At 53.0% G+C, this 18,995-nt stretch overlaps 3 protein-coding genes across 3 annotated transcripts; 1 reads left to right on the top strand and 2 right to left on the bottom strand.

The window, feature by feature from the left end:
• Positions 1-1,002: 1,002 nt before the first annotated feature.
• Positions 1,003-3,665, bottom strand: PG998_007637 (uncharacterized protein; the record flags this gene model as incomplete). The annotated part of the gene is made up of 3 exons (XM_066874453.1): positions 1,003-1,166; positions 1,243-2,706; positions 2,972-3,665. 3 exons carry the CDS (start codon positions 3,663-3,665, stop codon positions 1,003-1,005), a joined length of 2,322 nt encoding a protein of 773 aa, XP_066730398.1.
• An 11,118-nt stretch (positions 3,666-14,783) lies between these two features.
• On the bottom strand, positions 14,784-15,367 carry PG998_007638 (glutathione peroxidase-like protein; the record flags this gene model as incomplete). Its single annotated transcript, XM_066874454.1, has 2 exons — positions 14,784-15,250; positions 15,325-15,367. The coding sequence occupies 2 exons, from the start codon at positions 15,365-15,367 to the stop codon at positions 14,784-14,786; spliced, it is 510 nt and encodes a 169-aa protein (XP_066730399.1).
• Positions 15,368-16,622: 1,255 nt separating this feature from the next.
• Positions 16,623-18,312, top strand: PG998_007639 (FAD dependent oxidoreductase; the record flags this gene model as incomplete). Its single annotated transcript, XM_066874455.1, has 3 exons — positions 16,623-16,665; positions 16,840-17,859; positions 17,942-18,312. 3 exons carry the CDS (start codon positions 16,623-16,625, stop codon positions 18,310-18,312), a joined length of 1,434 nt encoding a protein of 477 aa, XP_066730400.1.
• Between the last annotated feature and the right edge of the window lie 683 nt (positions 18,313-18,995).

Genomic DNA, 18,995 nt, shown 5'->3' on the forward strand with positions numbered 1-18,995 from the left:
AGGGGTCCACGCAGCATACATTATACTAAATAGTTCACCGTGTTGCGAACAGTGTATCATCGATGTACATGGGCCTCTGTCGAACCCCACCCGCACAATCTGTCAATCGTAGGACTATTCCGCCTGGTATACCGAAAACCACCGTTTACTCTACCCATGCCGCGGCCTTCACATTAGTAATGCATCATCTGTTTGTGGAAGATGGCCGAGATATACGAATGCAGAAAACCGGTTTTTTCAAGTGTCCGTTCGGCGAGTTCATTAGCTGTGGTGGTGGTATATCCCATTCATAGGCAAATCTGGGTGGGTTGCCGGCTGGAAGATCGGCTATCGCCCACTCTTTGCTATGTATAGCTGCCTGTGCTCACGGGCTGGCTGCATCGAGGGAATGCAAGGAGGGTCGAGGGGGTGGGTATCGCAGTGGTGTCGGCCTTTCGGTCATTTGCCATTTGACGTGCCTCCTCTGGCAGGCACTTGCTACCCCTCTACACGGCATAGCGACAGCGTATCGCTTCCTATTAGCTTTGCCATCAGCTTCCAGAGCCACGAGCTCTCCGCGCCTCGTAACATAGTCATCGCAGTTGGCGGCAGATCGCCGCCCCTGTGGGAGAGGAGTGAGGACCACGGTCTGGCACATCGGCCTTGGGTGGGCGCTGTTCATGTTCGATGTTTGGTGGTATGCTACCATTTCTATGGTAAAGCCGTCGTTTGAAAACACCACTGGGGCGCGCCCGTCTTAAAAGACTTCCCACGTAATTCCTCCGAGTATCCTGATTCCGTCTCTTTTGTAAAAGCCTAGCCGTCCCGCCTCATTTGGGGAGTCATGTCGACAATCGTATCCATAAAGCCATGATCCATCAGAAATCCCACAGCAATGCCACCTCTTAGTTGTACATGATGAAAATGATAATTCCCTGAACGCCATGAACATGATCTGTTCGTAATGCTCGCAACCCCGGAAAGCGCACTCCTACATGAAATCCAAACATATGTCGTCGCAGTTCAAAACATCATCCACTCCACCTCGACACCGGCGCCCCCAATGCATTTGGCCCAGTTAAATGGGCCTCTTCGTTGTCCTAATCTGCCGCTGGAGTTTGAGTCACCGTCGCGGTATTCGCCAGCCCAAAGGCGTTCGAGTACGTCTATGGCAGAAAGGTTGTTCACTGCAAGGGAGGGCAGATTAGCAAGGAGGACTCGGACTATGCGAGGCACGGCTTTGCCATATAAGAGTTTACTTACTGTACCCACTGCGAGACATGATCTCGCGGCATTTGTTGCGCACAATGTTCTGCTGCAGCTCGTTCACGCACTCGCTGCCGGCGACAAAGAGTGGCCAAAGCAGGAACTTCTCAGCACTGCTGCCTGTCTCAAGAGATGTCGCGTAGTAGACGACCTGGCTAACCAAGTTGCGGAAGCTCTCATGGCTAGAGGGGATGTTGGGGGACGCCAGGCGTTCGATGTACAAAAGAGCCGCGTAGCGGAACGCTTCAGATAACGATCCTAGGTCACGGATCAGGCTCGAGGCCGGGGAGCCAGGCAGAGACGCCATCATGCGGTGGGGATCAAAGTCCCAACTCTGGAGAGCACTACGCGCCTCTTTCCACTCGCGCCAGAATGTCGAGCGGTGGTCCTCGTACGAGGGGGACGAGCAGAGGCCGGAGGATATGAGTTCTTCTTCATCTAACTGTGTAGCAAAACCATTGCCATCGAAGCGGTGTGCGTTGCTAGCGACAGTGAAGAAATCCCCTAACTGGGGATTCTTGAATGCGTGTGTAGGCGAAGCCAATGGGGAGGATCCGGATGTCGTCCCAATGCGGCCTGTAGCAGTGGCCAGGGAGCTAGACACTGGTCGGTGCTGAGAGAGCATATTCAAGCGGCCGAGCTTCATGACTGTCTTGAACAATTCCCTGTCGCACCCGACAAAGAGCTCGGCACCTGGGGGTAAGAGGTGAGAATCTGATGGAACGCCATAAAAGGTGTGGTTTAATTGGGCCTCGCGGTCGTTGATGCTTGCAGAGATAGCGTCAAAGTAGGTGAAGAGGGCTTCCATCCATGCCGAATCGCTGGAGGCTTGGTAAGGTGCAGAATTTCGCATGCTCAGGATCTTCTTTACACCGGCAAACTGGGTGTGGAATTTGGCAATGCCGGACTCCACCATGCGGTAGTGGCAGAGCAGCAGGATGGTGGCCAGAACAGAATCGTGGCAAGATTTGGACGAGTCGTTGAGCTGCTGGTTCAGCAGATGAACCGCCAGGTTGCGGTGTTGGTATTCTTCAGACAAAGGTAGATCATCCGACTGAGCTTCGTGGCTGTCAGGGTTCAGACGGTCAGGTGAATCTCGTGTGTGTTGCCCGAGGCTCAACCTCCTCTTCATCCTCAGGTTGCACGCCGCCAGTGCGCAGATGGCATGTTGAAGGCTTCGGCTGCTCGATGATAGGCGCAAGATGTGGTCTCGGAAAGGGTTATTCGGCCCGTCAATGAGTACCATGGAAGGGCACATGGTATTCTCGTAATAATCCATGAAAAAGGGCATCTTGGCGATGAGGTCGGGGGTCACCTGCATCGAGTGCCCTTCAAACGGGGCTGCTGAAGGACCCTGCTCGGAGCAAAAGATGTTGAATTCTTCGTCTCTTGAGGTAGCGTGTGCCCAGTAGTGTCCGGTCGAGCTGGGGCTTGTACTGAAGTTGTCAACGTCATGGACGCCTTGTAGTCATTGTGAGCGAGATTCGAGCATAAGGTAGAAAGGAATCTCACTTAGTGTGTCGGTGTCTGCTGCAAGAAACTTTGAGGCACCCACTTGACTTTCAAACGTATCCTGGTGAGAGCTGAGGCTTGAGCTTGGTTCCGAGGGGGAATAGATCAGGCCAGGGCAAGAGGTCGGCCCCCCCGCGTTGGTCGATTAAAATGGCCGAGGCGGGACTCCGGGATATGGGTGAGTTATGCCCATGGTAGTTATCATATAAAAGACTCGAGTTGTTCATAAAGGGCATGTCCTCGCGGGGGAAAGAATGGCTCATGGGTGATATGGCATAGTCAACATCGCTTAGAGAGTCAACGGACGAAGAAAGGCCATCGGTCAACCCGGAGTAATGACCGAGGGACGTATTCAGCTTCTGGATCCTCGAGTGCTCGTTGCTGGCGAAGGACATGCCTCCCCAGCTCTGTGATGTCGCTGCGGGAGTCGCCTCGGCCTGTGAATAGCGGGCGAACTCGTGAAATGTTGCGTAAGGTGTGGAGGGGATTGAGCCTGGGTGGTCGTGGTGGTGGTAGTCGACATCGTCTCTTGAGCTCCCATCGTCATGGTCACCCCAATGGCTGGCGACCATGGTGGAGTTTGCCCGGGTTCGAGTTGGCGTTGTCCTTTTCCCTACTGGCGCAACCGGCGGTGCCTTCGCGATCGGCAACGAAAGTCCTCTCAACTTGCCCCGACTGGCTACCCCAACACCCCAGGTCAACTGAGTCTTGTAACCCGAACACTCGTTCCCGATCTCGAGGCATTGCGAGCAGTATGGCCGCCGGCGGTCACACTTTGCGTTGCGCTTCATGCAGGCAAAGCAATCGTCCGCCGCTCCTCCGGCAGGTGCCCGTCTCCGACGTTTGCGGGCAGCCTGCGCATCCTTGGCCGCAGTCGAATTTGGTTGTGGGGGAAGCGAGACGGTCATGGCTCCTAATGTATGCAGTAGCGGGAGGGTAAGGTAAGACTCTTTGCTGGACCCAGGCACACGACAAGTCGGAAAAGGAAGCTTCGTCTACACGGGAGATGGTCTGAAACTTTTGGCCCTTAGAGAGCGTGTCTTTGACTGGCGTGGGTAAATGGAGTTAATATGGAAAAGATAGAATAGGATCGGTATGTATGGTGCGGTATGCCAGTGTGTACGAGGTTCAATGGGGGTGCAGGGTCACAGGCGCAGAGCGAATGGGACAAGCAGATATAAGTCGAGGATCACTCATGAGGAACACATCCATACATTGTACACAACAACGACCCCCCAAGCTCTAGACTACTTTAGTGCGGTACTGCCCGAGTACATGCAGGGCCCTGTGATGCTGATGGGTCTGCCGCTGGATGGGTGGGAGGCGATAGCATACATACCGGGGAGGCGGACGTTGGGAGGACTATGTATGGGCAACGGTACAAGTTCTGGACGGGGGCCGAACAACATGGAGGAGGGGGGTAGGGGGTGATTCGCTCAGAACCGGTGGACGCGACAATAAGAGATCAGCGGGATATGCCCTCGAAGGAGAACAAGGGTGTTGGGCCGACAAGGGGAGCCCCCTGCACCAGCAGAACACTCGTTGCAGGTACGTACAGGTGTGCATCTGCCTACATGCAGCTCGCTGAGGAGCATGGGAGGGAATGGAGGAGCCCAATGAGGGCTGGATGGAAGCAATGCCACCCCGTTTGGCCGCTGCCGCCACGGCGGCTTGACGAGATGGGATTCGATGGGTACCTTAAGGCATGGGCTTAAGCGTGCAATGCCATCTTTCGAGAAGATGACGAGAAAGAGGATAGCTTGGTGCTCCCGCCCAATGGCAGGCGGCGAACCAAGCCCGGTTTGCCAGGAGATGCTGCAAGGACCGAGTTCCTACACACGTCCTGCTAGCCTGTAGGCGAGTGCGTATCCGGATAGTGCATTTCGGTGCTTGTTCCCACGCATCTTCGACAGAATTGAGGAGCGCAATGGCCACTCTTTTCCTCGTTGTCGTCGGAGCTAAAAATGACATAACCCGGGGCTGCTGTTGTTTTGAAGTCGGAAAGTCCTGGCCTGTGTTCCTGTACGTACGTACGTACTTTGCCTAGAGCAGGGGAATGAATCGGCCGGCGCCTTTGGCGGGGGAATCCAGATGCTACTTAGCAGGTGCTATCACGGATATCCACTATGCAAGAGTCGTCGCTAACGGATGGATTTGAAGGTGCCGGCCACCGATTGCTTTTTTTCTTCTTTTTTTTCTTCTGGTCTCTGTTGCTTGGGGCTCTCTCCTCCGAAATGCACCTTGGTGCGTCATGTCGTATTCACTTTGTCGTCCTCTCACCCCGGTTGGTGTCTAGCAACTTATTCATGTGCAGTGCTGCGGCCGTGGTAAACAGGATTTTGTACGCCGTCCTGCCATCGACCGTCGCACCACGAGTCCGTCTTCCTACCTACATGATGCCAATGTGAGAACAGAAAGTCAGTTGGAAGTAGCGGTCACGATTGCTAGTGTCGAAGTTTATTTTCTATCTAGTCTTGTAGTTTTTGACCCTGCTAATATCCATCACGGCTATCGCTATCAGGAGCCAGCACGATGATGTTGATGATGGTGCGCTCCTCGACCGTATGTGCAGCGAAGCAGGACCACGGTGCTAGTCTAGTAGTAGGTGCTGGCCTATAGGCCGCACGCTATCCTCCGACCGCACAGGTGTGATATCTTGGAAGAAGGGCAGTGGTAGTGGTAGTATGTAGACGAGGCTCCAGGTTATAGGCACACACTTGCTTAGCTGCCCACTTTCCACAGTGGGCAGGGCCGGTGCGCGAGGTACCCGCAGCAGAATCCCGCATCGTGTTTTCCCACCCGATATCCAGGCTTAAACAGGATTGGTCCGACCTGGACGAATACCTGGATTCCTTGACCACGTTCATTTATGTAAAGGGTAAAGGATAAGGGACAGAGGACAAGCGCGATGTCTGTCTCTTGGGATCCGCTCCCGCTCAGGCTCAGGCCCAGGCCCAGGCATTGCTCACCTCGCCTCACAGGCAGAGTACTCACATTTATCCTTTCAAAACATATTGGGATGTCCTTGTCTACCAACGATTCCTAGGAGTTTAGAGGGAATTGATTTTGATCTCACTATAAGAACCAGGGCTCCTTGCTGGCTCCTGGTGTTGGTCAAATTTGGGGTGGAAACCCACCCCGAGAGAGAGAGAAAAGAGAGAGAGAGAGAGAGGAGAGGGAGGGATGGAGAAGAGGGCAAGACTCGGGGGCACCCAAGTGCCGCTCCAGTCGCTATTCGTCGCTACGTAAAGCGAGCAGTACCTACGCTACAGTATGCTTCGGGGTTTGGATCAGGTCCATTGGCTAAGCTACATTCTGTGTGTGTGCGGGTGAGAATTCCACGTATCAGATGTCCATCGTATGCCGCCGGATCACAGATGGGCTAGTCGTCGAAAATAAGGCATGTCGTTCGGACTAGTTGGTTAGCTTCGCCGCCTCTCTTGCTGGCGTTGCCTGCCCCCATTAGCCGTTCGTGGTGCGTGGTGCGTGGTGTGTGGTGTGTGGTGTGTGGTGTGTGGGTGACTGGCAGCGTGTGGCTTGCCGCCAACGTAACAGAGGTTGCGAACTGCATGCCTTATTCACGGCCCTACATAACCCGTATTCAGGCGTCGAGGTGGTGAACTCAAACCCAATGGACCCAGTCGCTGCACTCTCAGATTACACGGCAAAATGGCGAATCTACAGGAAGTGGAGTGTGGGAATCTCAACCCACCCCGAATCGCCAGTATGTATATATGTATGTACAAGTAAGTAGGCATCTAGCATCCCTGGGCCCTGGGTGCTGGCGAGGGTGGGCCGGTTGGTGGCTATCTACATACATGCCTAATGCCTGGTAGATAGTTGTGCACTGAACACTGAAGATTGGTAACGAGCCCGCCCCGGCCTGATAAGCAGACCCAAAGTATGTAACGACAACCTCAACATGCAACCCCGCTAGCCTGCCAATGTCAGAGTCTATCGGCCCTGAGGCCTGGTAATTCCCCTTCCACCTTGGTCCCTACATCGTAACGAGCCTGCGAGGTCGCATTGGCTGGTCTTGTTCTAACACGTCACGTCAGACTTGCTTGTCCACCGTTGTCGTTACCCACATGCATGCCTGCTGCTTGCTGCTTGCTGCTTGATCAGAGAGCCCAATAATCGCACTTGCATATATACACATGCTTAGATTGTGATTCGTTTTGCAGGGAAATGCAGGACGACGCGGTGCGTTGCATTCGGGGAAGAGACGCTGGGAGATACAGCCACGTCCGCCTCAGTTCAAAAGCAACGTCTTCTTCCATTGAAGCTTCCATCTCTTATCTTTGACCCCCGGCTGTCGTCTTCTATGCAGCTCCCTTTCTGGGACCACACCGAGCCATTCATTAACCCGAGAAAGCCACTGACCTCACAGCTCCAACATGGAGTCTCTCTGAGAATCTTAATGGTAGAAGTCCGATTATGCCCTTTGATTGCTTTTACTGGATGCTGTCTCGGTCAGAACATCTGATATCTCCCTTGAAACGTTCTGTCATCTCATGTTGCTTGAATCCTCTCGGAGATTTTGAGGGACTTATCGGGCCGTGCCTCCAAGCCTCTGGGAAAAAGCGTTGAGCGCGACCATCTGCATTGCGCACAACATGCGTGCGTACCAAACAAGCAACAAACTCTGCATACTCCTGCTGTCTGAACAACAAGTGTTGCATTGTTGTGATTCCATGTCGAAGATCCCCCGACGTACTGAAGATGTAACATCAGGCCGGTGATGGGACCTGTTCCGGGCATAACCTACCACTGTCTAGGTAATCAGTCACTTGTCAGATCGATGTGCCTGGGAACTCGGCAATCATTCCAGCGCAAATACTCCGTAGTCAGTGCCCAACGCTCAGAGATGAGCCCGCTCCGATGCCTGGTCGTTTGACCATAGTACATGATTTTGGCGATGGCGGGTATCAGATGCCTTGGAGCGGGCATGTTGTTTTGGCGGAAACTATCTTGAGGATGCTCATCGTCATCCCACCCGGCTGACACCCCCAAGACCCAGTACTACAAGGCAAGACCCTCCCTGATGCCGCAAGCAACTGGGCCAATCTGGAGGTCTAGCCCGGTACGGCACCACGCCGAAGCTTGCTTACGCGCCACACAGGTGGTGGGTGGTTCACTCCTCCTGTGTGTACAATGTCATCTTTCGTCAGAGCCCTGGACGGGTTTCGAGTAGCGGTCGGTGCCCTGGTCAGAAAGTGCACTACCGTCCAGACAACCTCGGCATCTTGAAAGTAGCGTGCGGCGTAAGACGTCCGCTGCATATACTACGGAGAATGGCTACATACCTAGCGTCTGGGTCCATCATGAAGGGACTGGCTGGTGGGTGTCAGTCACCAGCCCAACAGCACCAGCAGCACCAGCAGCACCAGCAGCACCAGCAGCAGCACCAGCACAGGCCGAGAAATTACATGGCGGCGCTAAAGGGCCAGGGCAGCCCGCTTTAAGCCAAGTTTAGCTGCCCCCGGAAGTGAAACTAAAACCTGGGGCAACACACCCCCCTTGCCCCCTCTGCCCCTTTTGTTCTGTGCTTTAACCTCCCGTCAGTCAACAACTAACGCCGACTATCGTCTTTCGACGTGGCTTGACAGGCCCTTGTTCCAATTTCACTGCACGAAAAAGCTAAATAGAAACTAATACGGAAACGTGGCGTCCCGAAACGAAGGAGCGCGCCCACTTACATAATACGTACTGTCCCAGCTATTGCTACTCATACTATCATGCTCCTGTACTCTCTTTCCTACTTAGCGAATACTACTAAATAATCACACGACACGCCAAGGGACCTCAACGGGCAGCGTCTGATCCAGTCATCTCTTCCCCGCGTTTTTGAGGTCATCTTCCCAGATTCCTGGGGTTGATCGGGTACATAGGCCTTGTCCGGGGCACGTCGGCCAGCAAATCACAGGCGTCTCTATGACTAAAAGAAATGCAATCGACATTTGAAGCATGCCTAGTCTGAAAAGCCAAAGGTCACGACGTCCGTCATTACGGTGGGTTCCGATGGAATGGCTGTCATTTTCCACCTCTCTCTCTTTATATCTACTATTCTTCGGCATACCTCCAAACGATGCCCATTCATTTGTGATCGAAGGGAAGGGTGCATGATTTTCCAACATGCTGTAACGCAAAACGCCACGGCCGAGTAGGAGTGGCTGGAATTCAAAACACTAGAAGGCCCGAAGAACTGCATCGAAGGGGAGACCAAATACTCCCACTAAACCCAGTGCGTGAAATGGCTTCAGCCTCTCCCGCCTCTTGCCAGTGAACCAGATCCTGTACTTGTACTCCAAGGTAGGAAGCTGCCATTGGCTGAGTGGTAGGATGAGATCCCTAAAGCAACCCTATCAGCAATTGCATTCCTATTGGCTGGTGTCCGCTCCATGGCCAGCTTCCGTGCCCCCCTCACCTCTGTGAGTTCTCCGACGCCTCGACGCATGTCATGAGCGATTGTTGCGGTGATCGTCGAGAAAGACGGCTTAAATTGCCGTCTCATGGGATTGATCTGCATCGATAGCTGGCCCATCTGATCCGTATCTTGGCATGTAAAAAAAGGCCCTTAAAATTTCCCATCATGGGATCAGCGCGCAAGAACGCCCCGATGAGCATAGCGTACCGAAACCATGACCTTTTGACGCGGCCGTTGCCGTCCATAGAATCGGTTTTAAGGCTACTTACAACCGCTGGTCGGTACAAACCAAGCAACCGGGGGCACATTTCAGGTAGCAATTCCGGGAGAAAGGCAGTACCTGCTCGCAACCAACTGCTTGGGCCAAATTATTAGTACCGTATTGTGAAAAGATCAATCCAGGATTTCATTCTGCCCTGTTTAACCGGAAGCATATTGTAGCAATGCTCACACAGTGGCGTGGGAAGCTATAGCATTCCATGGCCATTCAACCGCAGCAGCAGCAGCAGCAGCAGCATGGCCGGCGGTGGTTGCAAGCGGGATCTCACACTCGCCCTCACAAACTATCGAAAATGAGTAGCGCAGTTCAATTTCCTTGCGCAACCCACCATGACTATAAACAGAGCTGATAATGGACATGTACCTCTTATGTACGCAGAATCCAAAGGGTTACTCCGTACATGACAATGCAAACCAACTGCCAGACGCTAGACTGACAAGTCCAGAAGGCAAGTCCAGAAGGCAAAGCCCATAGGCCCCAGGGCCCCTCAGCAGCCTAAAAGCCTAGCACCTGGGAACTAGGCATCGATACCAACAACATACCTTGATACACGCCTCCTAAACTCCTAGCTAAGCTGCATCTCAGTGTCGAATCCTCGGGCTAAAAGCGCAACGTTGCATATCTTGGCGCTGCTGGAATCAGCGTGCCACCAATGGGATTCTACCTCCCCAGGCTGCTGAGGTGGGGGGTGACGGCGATGGCGAGAGAGGCGCATCCAACGCTCACCGAGGCATCTCATGAGCGGCACGCACGGTACTTTGCGAATATAACGGCACACTTCGCACATCGTCGATGGCTACTCCCACACGACTGATAGGTAGGCTATATCATCATACAATCCTACTTTCCCTCTACATTGCTCTATCTGATTCACAACTTGCTGAATGGACGTGCCGCCTGACCGCTCAAACGAGTGCCCCCACACATTGCAATTTGCTGTGCTGGGCTGGGCTGTCTGTAGGGTAAGCAGATAGACAGTTACACAACAGACAGCAGATATGACAGTCAAGACACCGATAGCGAACAAATAACAAGATTCCGCGCGAGTCCTTTGTGGATGGCAATTTATCGCCATGCCACGGTCCTCCCTGTTAGGATCCAACGTGCTGGCACGCGTATTAATAGCAAGGTAAGACGTGAGATATCACGTTCCAATCTTTATCCTTCTCCCTCTCCCTCTTTCTTTTCCTTGCTGGTCGCCAGCCACGCAGGACGGCGAGTGGGAAGCCAATATATCCCGATACCACCACACACGCTTGCTGCGCGGCAACATGTCATTATGTCTTGAATGTTGGGCTTTCCGTAGTCCAAAAATAAAATAAAAGCCCGGCAAATGTCTTGCAGAGTGTCATGCTGCCCCCCTCCCCAAGCCCAAGAGGACTGTTGCCGAATACCAAAACCTGCCAGGTCCGTCTCGAGCTTCTGCGACATTGGCGCAGATGACCCACTAGGAGGCGTGTTATTGCATCTGGTATCGCCATAGACTGCCGATATATCATGCCTGTACGTGTCTCGTGACAGTCTACCATATGGTTATTCTTGCCTCTGCTGTCAGTCAGGTTAGAGCCGTGGGTGAAATGAAGCTTGTATTGCCTGCTAGAGTGGTGGTCCTGCTGCATCCGGTTCTGAAGATATTATTCCTATTGCATTCAGGTGACAAATGGGAATTTGATAGCATCCGCTGTGGTTTTCTAGAGTGAGTGCACGCACCCAGGATGGTGTTATGTCCCCCCCTCCCCCTCTGAATTATTCGTTGGGGAAATGCTACAACATTATCACATGTTGGAACTTCATTGGCTCAAATGATCCTGGCTACTTCACCCCCACGAGGAGTTGATTTGCTGCTCCCTCTTTGAGGAGGTACTCCGAGAGGGTGAAAGACGGGCGTGGGTTTCAGAGCCTCACTGCCGATCCGTCATACGAATGGCCTTCCTTGAGAGGTATTGGCCGACGGTAAAATCATTGTGTTTTCTCAATTTCCCTTCTATTTACCTTCGTCATACCTAACACTGCATGGGCTAGTTGGTTGAAGGGGTTGTTGTGTACCCCGAGATTTCCGCCTACCCGAGGTAGATGCTGAGACCTTTTTCAGCTCCCGCCCGTAAGTAGACCAAAATGCTCCGTTGGATACAACAAGTTTCTCTCACCGAAGACTTATCCAGCTAGCTGCCTTGCCGATCTTCCAGCATATGTATAATGGAATCGTATATGCAGTTATGTCCTAAAGGCGATGATGATACCACGCGATTCCTCGCCTTGGGATTATTATTTTCCTCCAGAATACGATCTCGGCTATCTTGACTTGCATTGTGATCGGCGACGTTCGTCCCAAGCCAATCTGGCTTCATAACCTCGAGAAAATGCGCAATGGTCGGTTTGAAGCGCGATCTTTCAAGTAGTGGGGTTACATCGGCTGCGGCGATGAATTTGTATAGAGTTCCTAGGATACCACACCCCGTATGATCGACAACAGGCCCTTGGTGTGAGACCCCTTTTTCCCTCTAGAAATAGCACATGACTCGGATCAGAATATTCTCGTCATTGTGGCCTGGGGCGCAGTCCCTCGCGACGTATATACCACGCTTGACCCAGTTCTGACAGCAATGCCTTGGAAATTGATACGGAGTATAGAGACTGCATGCATGAACCAGTATAGTATATTCCTATCACGAAGGAGGTCTTTGCCCCATACCGAGCTCGCGGGGCCGAAACTGGAGCCGCCGCTCAGACCCCGGCAACAGCTGTGACAATACCCAATCTGCCCTATACTACTGCATCTCGGCCTTAGATCACCGTCGGCAAGCTTCTGCAAGGGGTTGTATTTTCCGAGGTCACAACCGGGGCATCCAGCAATGTCAAAGTGTGCATACTCTGGAAACTGCCAAGTTCCCGAGCTTCTGGAGCACGACACCACCACCGCCTGCATCTAAGAAAGAGTAGGCAGGTACACTTCAGGTTGATCCTGCAGAGCAACACACAGCACCAGGGACATCAGCCTCTGTGGTACGCAAGAATACACTACTGTTTCTTAGCACCTTCGTGTAGCTGATTTTGACTTTCTTGTCTGCATTTTCATGTAACACTTGACCGGAGAATAGTGCCTGATGCGTGTTACTCTCTGCCCAGAAATCAGGGCGCGTCCCTCACATGATGGGCTTGCACATGTATATGAGACATACGCCATTGGCATCTCAAGGGAAAAGAACGGGGTGAAAATACGAAAGGGGGTACACTTGCCCACCACGAGCAATGGACGTGGCGGACTAGGCTTCGGAGATGACGACCAACCAAGTTGGGAGGCTATCGAGTCATCACGCTGAAGCCCCGAGCGGGCCGGTACTCAAGGAATACTCGGGAAGAAAAGCTAATGCCGGTTTCTTTGTATGTCTCGAGGGAGTTAGTGTAGAAATGCAAACTGGTTGCACGGAGGGTGGCCATGAATGATACGGAACACCATGTGCATGTAGCAATCACTGGCTCAATTAGCAGCTTATGAAGGCCCCATCTACTTTAGCAGTTGGCGATGATGAGGTAGAGAAATACGAGGCCCGACACGCAGTCGGGCGAATCGATTTGGTGTCAGATACGGGTGAGGCCCAAGAGTCACATCAACCTTTCACCCCTTTACTATAGAATATGCGATTCGGCTGTTAGTACTGTCAGTGAAACCTTAAAGCACAACACGACAGTATGGCCAAATATCATGACTGGCCTTCATGAGATCGAGTGGCTTGTTAATTCTAGACCGCAAGCGCCTCAAATTGTACACTTTCATAACGGTGGCTCGATATCAGGCATCAATCGATTTGACTTAGATTCCGGCCTGAATGGCTTACATCCAAAGATTTCATCCCCTCCGTTCGGGAGGGTTTGATTAGGGGGGTTCAGTTCAAAAAGGGGCATCGTCCGTACTGACTGCAAGGAAGAGGAAGCGCCGCAATGTCATGACAACATATTATATCTCACATGATGATTGCGTACAGTCGAGGCTATCAGGGGCTTCTCTGACGTATTGGTGCGCCTTTCCGAGGATAATAGGTAATCAAGCAAGCGGAACATGCAGTGGTGGTATTCTTGCATTGGCCACAACGATGTTGGTCGCTCATCTGTGTTGAAGGCCTTCACATGATCTGATCACGCTGTGGGATACAGGAAACGTGTCGAGGCTCCGGGCTGGTGACATTGATAGATCCTTGAGTGTTCATCTAGTGGCACACGTACAATGACAAGCAGCTCAAGATATACTATCATGTATCCATTACTTTACGTCTTGTCTGCCCCAATGGCAATAATATCGGAGCGCCATGCATCGACGCCAGACTAATATGCTCACTTACTTCTAGACTCACCATATCAACCAACGCTTCCACCTGCCACGCCTTTATGGGAAGAAGATACAATACCATTCGATAAGCGTGTTACAAGGCGGGTGCTACTACTTCCTCAGCTCCCACGCTCGACTGAGGCAACAGCAATGTCCAAGCACGCCGGGGTCGGCCAGAATTTGTAACGGACTAGTTTCATGCTGCTGGCTTCACATTGCATAGGTAGAGAATTGACCTGTGGCAGCGACGGATGAATATAACCAGGCAGTTACTAGCCCCTTCTAAGCATATCTGCATCGCTCTCTCTAATCTTTACGTTCTTGACGGAGAAGAGAAGGTGTTGAATAATCTTCATGCTCAGATACGGTCCGCAGATACCGGCGTAGTGATCAAGCTTTGTGAAGAGTGAGTAGCCCACGAGGTTCCCGAGGCTCAAGAGGGCAGAGTAAGGGGCAGTCACATCCTACAAGACGAGCAGTCATACCTCAAACTCATCGATGCTACACACCAGCCCCGGGAGACAGCATATACCGCGGCACAGGGAAGAAGGCGGAGAAAAGGAGCATGGCACAGATTCTATTGCAGTACGTTATCTTTACAAGATCGGCATGGAAGAAATGCGACTGGCATCAGCGGATCACAACGGGAGCAAAGTTGCCTAACGGAACAAGGAGCTAAATTTGGTATCATTTCCTCGTTGAACATAAGGGACCTAATTAATCCAACCCTATCGCAGAGCTACCGCGGGCCATGGGTATGTCCCTGCGTGTGAATCAGACAAACGTCGCAGTACTCATATCGGTACATGCCCCAGGCCTGTCAGTGTTGCACCTCCCGAGAAATACGACGCAAGAGACCCGGCCTTATATTTTGGCCGCGACAGTTCTGAAAACAGAGAATGAACATTCGTGTCGTTCCTGCTGCTGGAACATGACTCTTTCTCCCGAGCACTGCGCGCAACTCGACCGAGTGAGAAGAATTGAGCGAAGGAGACTTACGCCTTGGCCTCCAGCTGCTCCAGGATGGGCTTCTCGAGGGACTCGGGCTTGGTGGTGCTGGCCCAGCGCTGCTTGACTTGGCCGTCGCGGCCGATGAGGAACTTCTCGAAGTTCCACTTGACGCGCTTGAGACCCATGAGGCCGGGCTTCTCGGTCTTCATCCACTCAAAGAGCGGGCTGGCCTGGTCGCCGTTGACGTCGGTCTTGCCCATAATGGTGAAGCTGACGCCGTAGTTGACCTGGCAGAAGCTCTGGATGTCGTCGTCGGTGCCGGGCTCTTGGCCGCCGAACTGGTTGCAGGGGAAACCTAGGATGACGAAGTCGTCGCCGTGCTTCTCCTTGATGTCCTTGTACAGCTTCTCGAGGCCGGCGTACTGGGGCGTGAAGCCGCACTTGGAGGCCGTGTTCACTACCAGGACCACCTTGCCCTTGTATGAGGACAAGTCCACCTCGTTGCCCTTCTCTGCATGGTTGGAGGTGGGTTAGAACACCCGAGCTCTAACCTGCTGGTATGCGATCAAACAGGCGGATACTTACTGTCGGCGGGCTTGAAGTCGTAAAAGGTCGTTGCCGAGGCCATTTTGAGTGTGTTGGTTGATGTCTGGAAATATCGAGTGGCGGGGAAGCTCCGGTTGGTCGTCGAAGGCGCAGAGAAGGAAGTTCTCACGATACCGGACGAAGTGGGGTAGATGCGTAATGGAGCAAGACACTTGGTGTTGGGGCGGACGGTGCCTTGTGGAGCTGGCGTGTCAGTATGTCTTTCTCTTACTACGGGCGGGTTGTGTGTGCGACTCGGGGGCGTCGCTGGAAAAGACGTACGAAGAGACCGAGAAGTCGACGATCTTGCAGAGTGCATGAAGTGAGGTGGGCGAGATTGGACGTAGACGTTGTAGCAGCTGGCGCTCGGGTTTGTCCACAGGCTTATATTCTATCTTCAAGTGGATCACTGTCAATTAGAAAAAAGCCCGGCTTAGCTGATCTGATGCGGGCGAAACACTGGACACTCCCGCTTTCCTCCGTGTCGTTAGAGTTTCGAAACATTGCCATCTGCAGGCAACGTGCGCAGCGTGCCATGTCAATGCTGTCAATCTGCCACTCTCGGAGCTTTCGACCTCGGCAGCCTCGCGATCCGAGTGGCAGCGTCGTCATGCAATGGTGGGAATGGTGGGAATGGTGGGAATGCCGCACCAGGCCGCACCAGTCCGCACCCGAGGGAGCCCTGTGGAAACCTGGGTTTTCCTCCGACTTCAGCTTGCATCGTACCGACTAGACACACAGCAATTGGCACTGACAACAGACATAATGTCCGGGCTCCCGGCGAGGCCGAACAGACCGGTCAAAGTCCATGACTCTTGGCACATGCCGTTGGCGATTCTGAAGTGACATGGAGGCCCCGCCTATCGCAAGAACATTCCATGGGCCGACTCTCAGGGCTATTACTACTACGGTTACTACCTACCCCTCACTAACCACGTGTGCCTTTGGCGTCAAAGTACCCTGGATGGAGGAGGCCCTGCAGAGGGCCGGCGGGCAACAATCAATGGATGAAGTTCGATGTCAGTTGCACGCACTTGGTGATTGAGGATTGAGGATTGAAATGCAGGCAAGACGCACACCCTTCGTCCACATCCGCATCGGCATCGGCATCTAGGAAGGGATCGCAACCACCTGCCTGCATCGACTTAGACCAGATGTGCAATTTCACTTCCAGCCTCATTGATCCCTAGTCCAGGCCACCTCCGCGGAAAAGAGCCGCTGGATCCTCAGCTGCCACGTCGTATACATACACACACTCTACTTCATTTAAGACCGTATCTCGCTTGCCAGTGCCGGCGATGGATCCAAACCCGCATCGAGCGCGGCACATCATCATAATAGGTAAGCTGTTAGACTTATACGCTTTCGTCTCAAATCCCCTACAAACATCCTGTCTATAGCACAGCCCCATCTCCAAGAAAGCCTGATTCGTCCATCCCTGCTGTGCACCGCTATCGTGCACTAGCACCTGCTGGCTCTTTTATACCCGTCGCTATCTTGTCTGACAGCCTGCAGGCGGAGGGATAGTTGGCTGCACTACGGCCTACTACCTGTCACGACACCCTTCCTTCAACCCGGCATTTCACCGCATCACCTTGCTGGAAGCCAACTCAATCGCTGCCGGTGCATCGGGGAAGGCAGGCGGACTACTGGGACTATGGGCCTACCCGCAGTGCATAGTTCCTTTATCCTACCAGCTGCATGCCGACCTGGCAGCAGCACACCGAGGAGCGGAGCGGTGGGGATATCGGACCGTCGGTTGCGGCCAGGTCGCCGCCACTCTGAAACACAAGGATCTCAACGGACCCGATAACCGCCAAAAGCAACAGAACGGCCATAGAGATGGATCACGGAATGATATGGGTAATAAATCGGAAAGCCAGAGCGATAGCCTGAGTCCCGTGCCAAAGCTTGAGAATAGCAATAGCGTAGTAGGTCCGTTGCTAGGCGCCCGGCAGCCGGATAATGATGTGGGAAAGGAGTGGGAAAAGCTCCCCAAGCAAGACAAGGCCGCCACTCAGCTTTTGACGAAATCGGTGCTCCCCGCCGATCTGGATTGGGTCGACAGCGACCTGATCCAGGAGTACGCCGAGATGGGGCAGCCAGGCTTTACGGAGACAGCGCAGGTCCACCCCTTCCAGTTCACCACATCGATGGCGGCTCTGGCCGAGGCGAAAGGCGTGGCCATCAAGACGAATGCCCGTGTCACGAAAATCTTAAGAACCCTGGGAAGGACCAACGTCGACGGCGTCCAGTATCTCGACAGCGAATCGGGTGAGGTGATAACTGTTCACGGCGTCTCGGATGTCGTCGTCGCGGCTGGCCCGTGGGCGGGGAAACTAATACCCAACGCCAAGATCGAGGGTCTGAGGGTGCATAGTGTGGTGTTCGAGGCCGACGTGAGCCCGTATGCCATCTTCACCAGCATTCAACTTCCCATCAATTGGGTGCCACCCCATCGGGCGGTCCAGGGACAGAAGCGAAGGCACAGGAGTAAGGTGGATCCGGAAATATATGCAAGGCCCGGCGGGGGAGGTGTATGCTTGTGGTAAGCCCCCTTTTTATTTTTATTATTATTATTATTTTCTTTTATGTACTCGCCCCAGAAACTAAGTAGTTCGATCAGGCGAGCCAGATTCAACGATACCATTGCCAGAGGCGGCCGACCAGGCCGAGTGCGACGAGGCACAGTGTGACGATCTGATATCGTACATTGGCACCGTCAGCTCGAGGCTCGGGGCCGCCCCGGTTCTGGCGAAACAGTCCTGTTACATACCGCGGCACATGAGATTCGGCGAGGAACAATCGCCACTCGTGGGCGGTACTTCAGTGGCAGGGCTATGGATCGCGGCCGGCCATACATGTTGGGGCATCCAGAACGGACCGGCCACGGGGAAATTAATGAGCGAGTACATCTTCGACGGCGCCCCCAAGAGCGCCAATATCGACGAGCTGGATCCCCGGCAATACAAGGTCGGGCTATCATAATGGAGGCCACGAGAACATTTATACATGTGGTTTATCACTGGCCAACTCTCACTTACGAATATCCGGTTCAGTTGACTATTAATCTACTAAAGCTTGTCCTAGACGACACGGCTGTATTGCTCGATAAAAAAACAGGTCCGCCCATTGAAAATACAGCCAGGTCTAGAGCGATCTTGGTCACTTGTCCAGTACCTTTATTTGTACAACACCGTTGGGCAAGATTCGGTCCGCCACTGCTTCAAACGAGGTGGTAAAGCTGACTTACCTCATGTTAAGGATGACACATCAGGTTCTTCGTAGACTTCACTATGAGATAAGGACTGGAACAGAAGTAGGACTAAAATAGATGTGGGAGTAAGTTCCCGCACCCGGCTCTAAGCCAAGACGATATTGAATACACGGGCCACTAGAACGTTAGAAGCATCTCTCCTCTCTATATTTCAGGAAATCAGAAGCTGGTTTCACAAGACCAGAAAATAAAAGACAGCATGACACTTGTGCAACCAATGAAGGCCATCAGGTGATGCTCCTACTTGAGGCGCAACGACCCTGCGCCCATTTCCACGACATCCGGTTCTTCTTCGTCTCCTTTCTCGCTATCCTGAAAGCTCATATGACTGAAAATGGAAGTTCCGTATATCATATAAGCCATAGGCATATTTCTGATGTATCAGGATACACAG

The sequence above is a fragment of the Apiospora kogelbergensis genome (assembly GCF_038363985.1).
Source record: "Apiospora kogelbergensis strain CBS 113332 chromosome Unknown utg000005l_segment0_segment0, whole genome shotgun sequence".
Classification (NCBI taxonomy): Eukaryota; Fungi; Ascomycota; class Sordariomycetes; order Amphisphaeriales; family Apiosporaceae; genus Apiospora; species Apiospora kogelbergensis.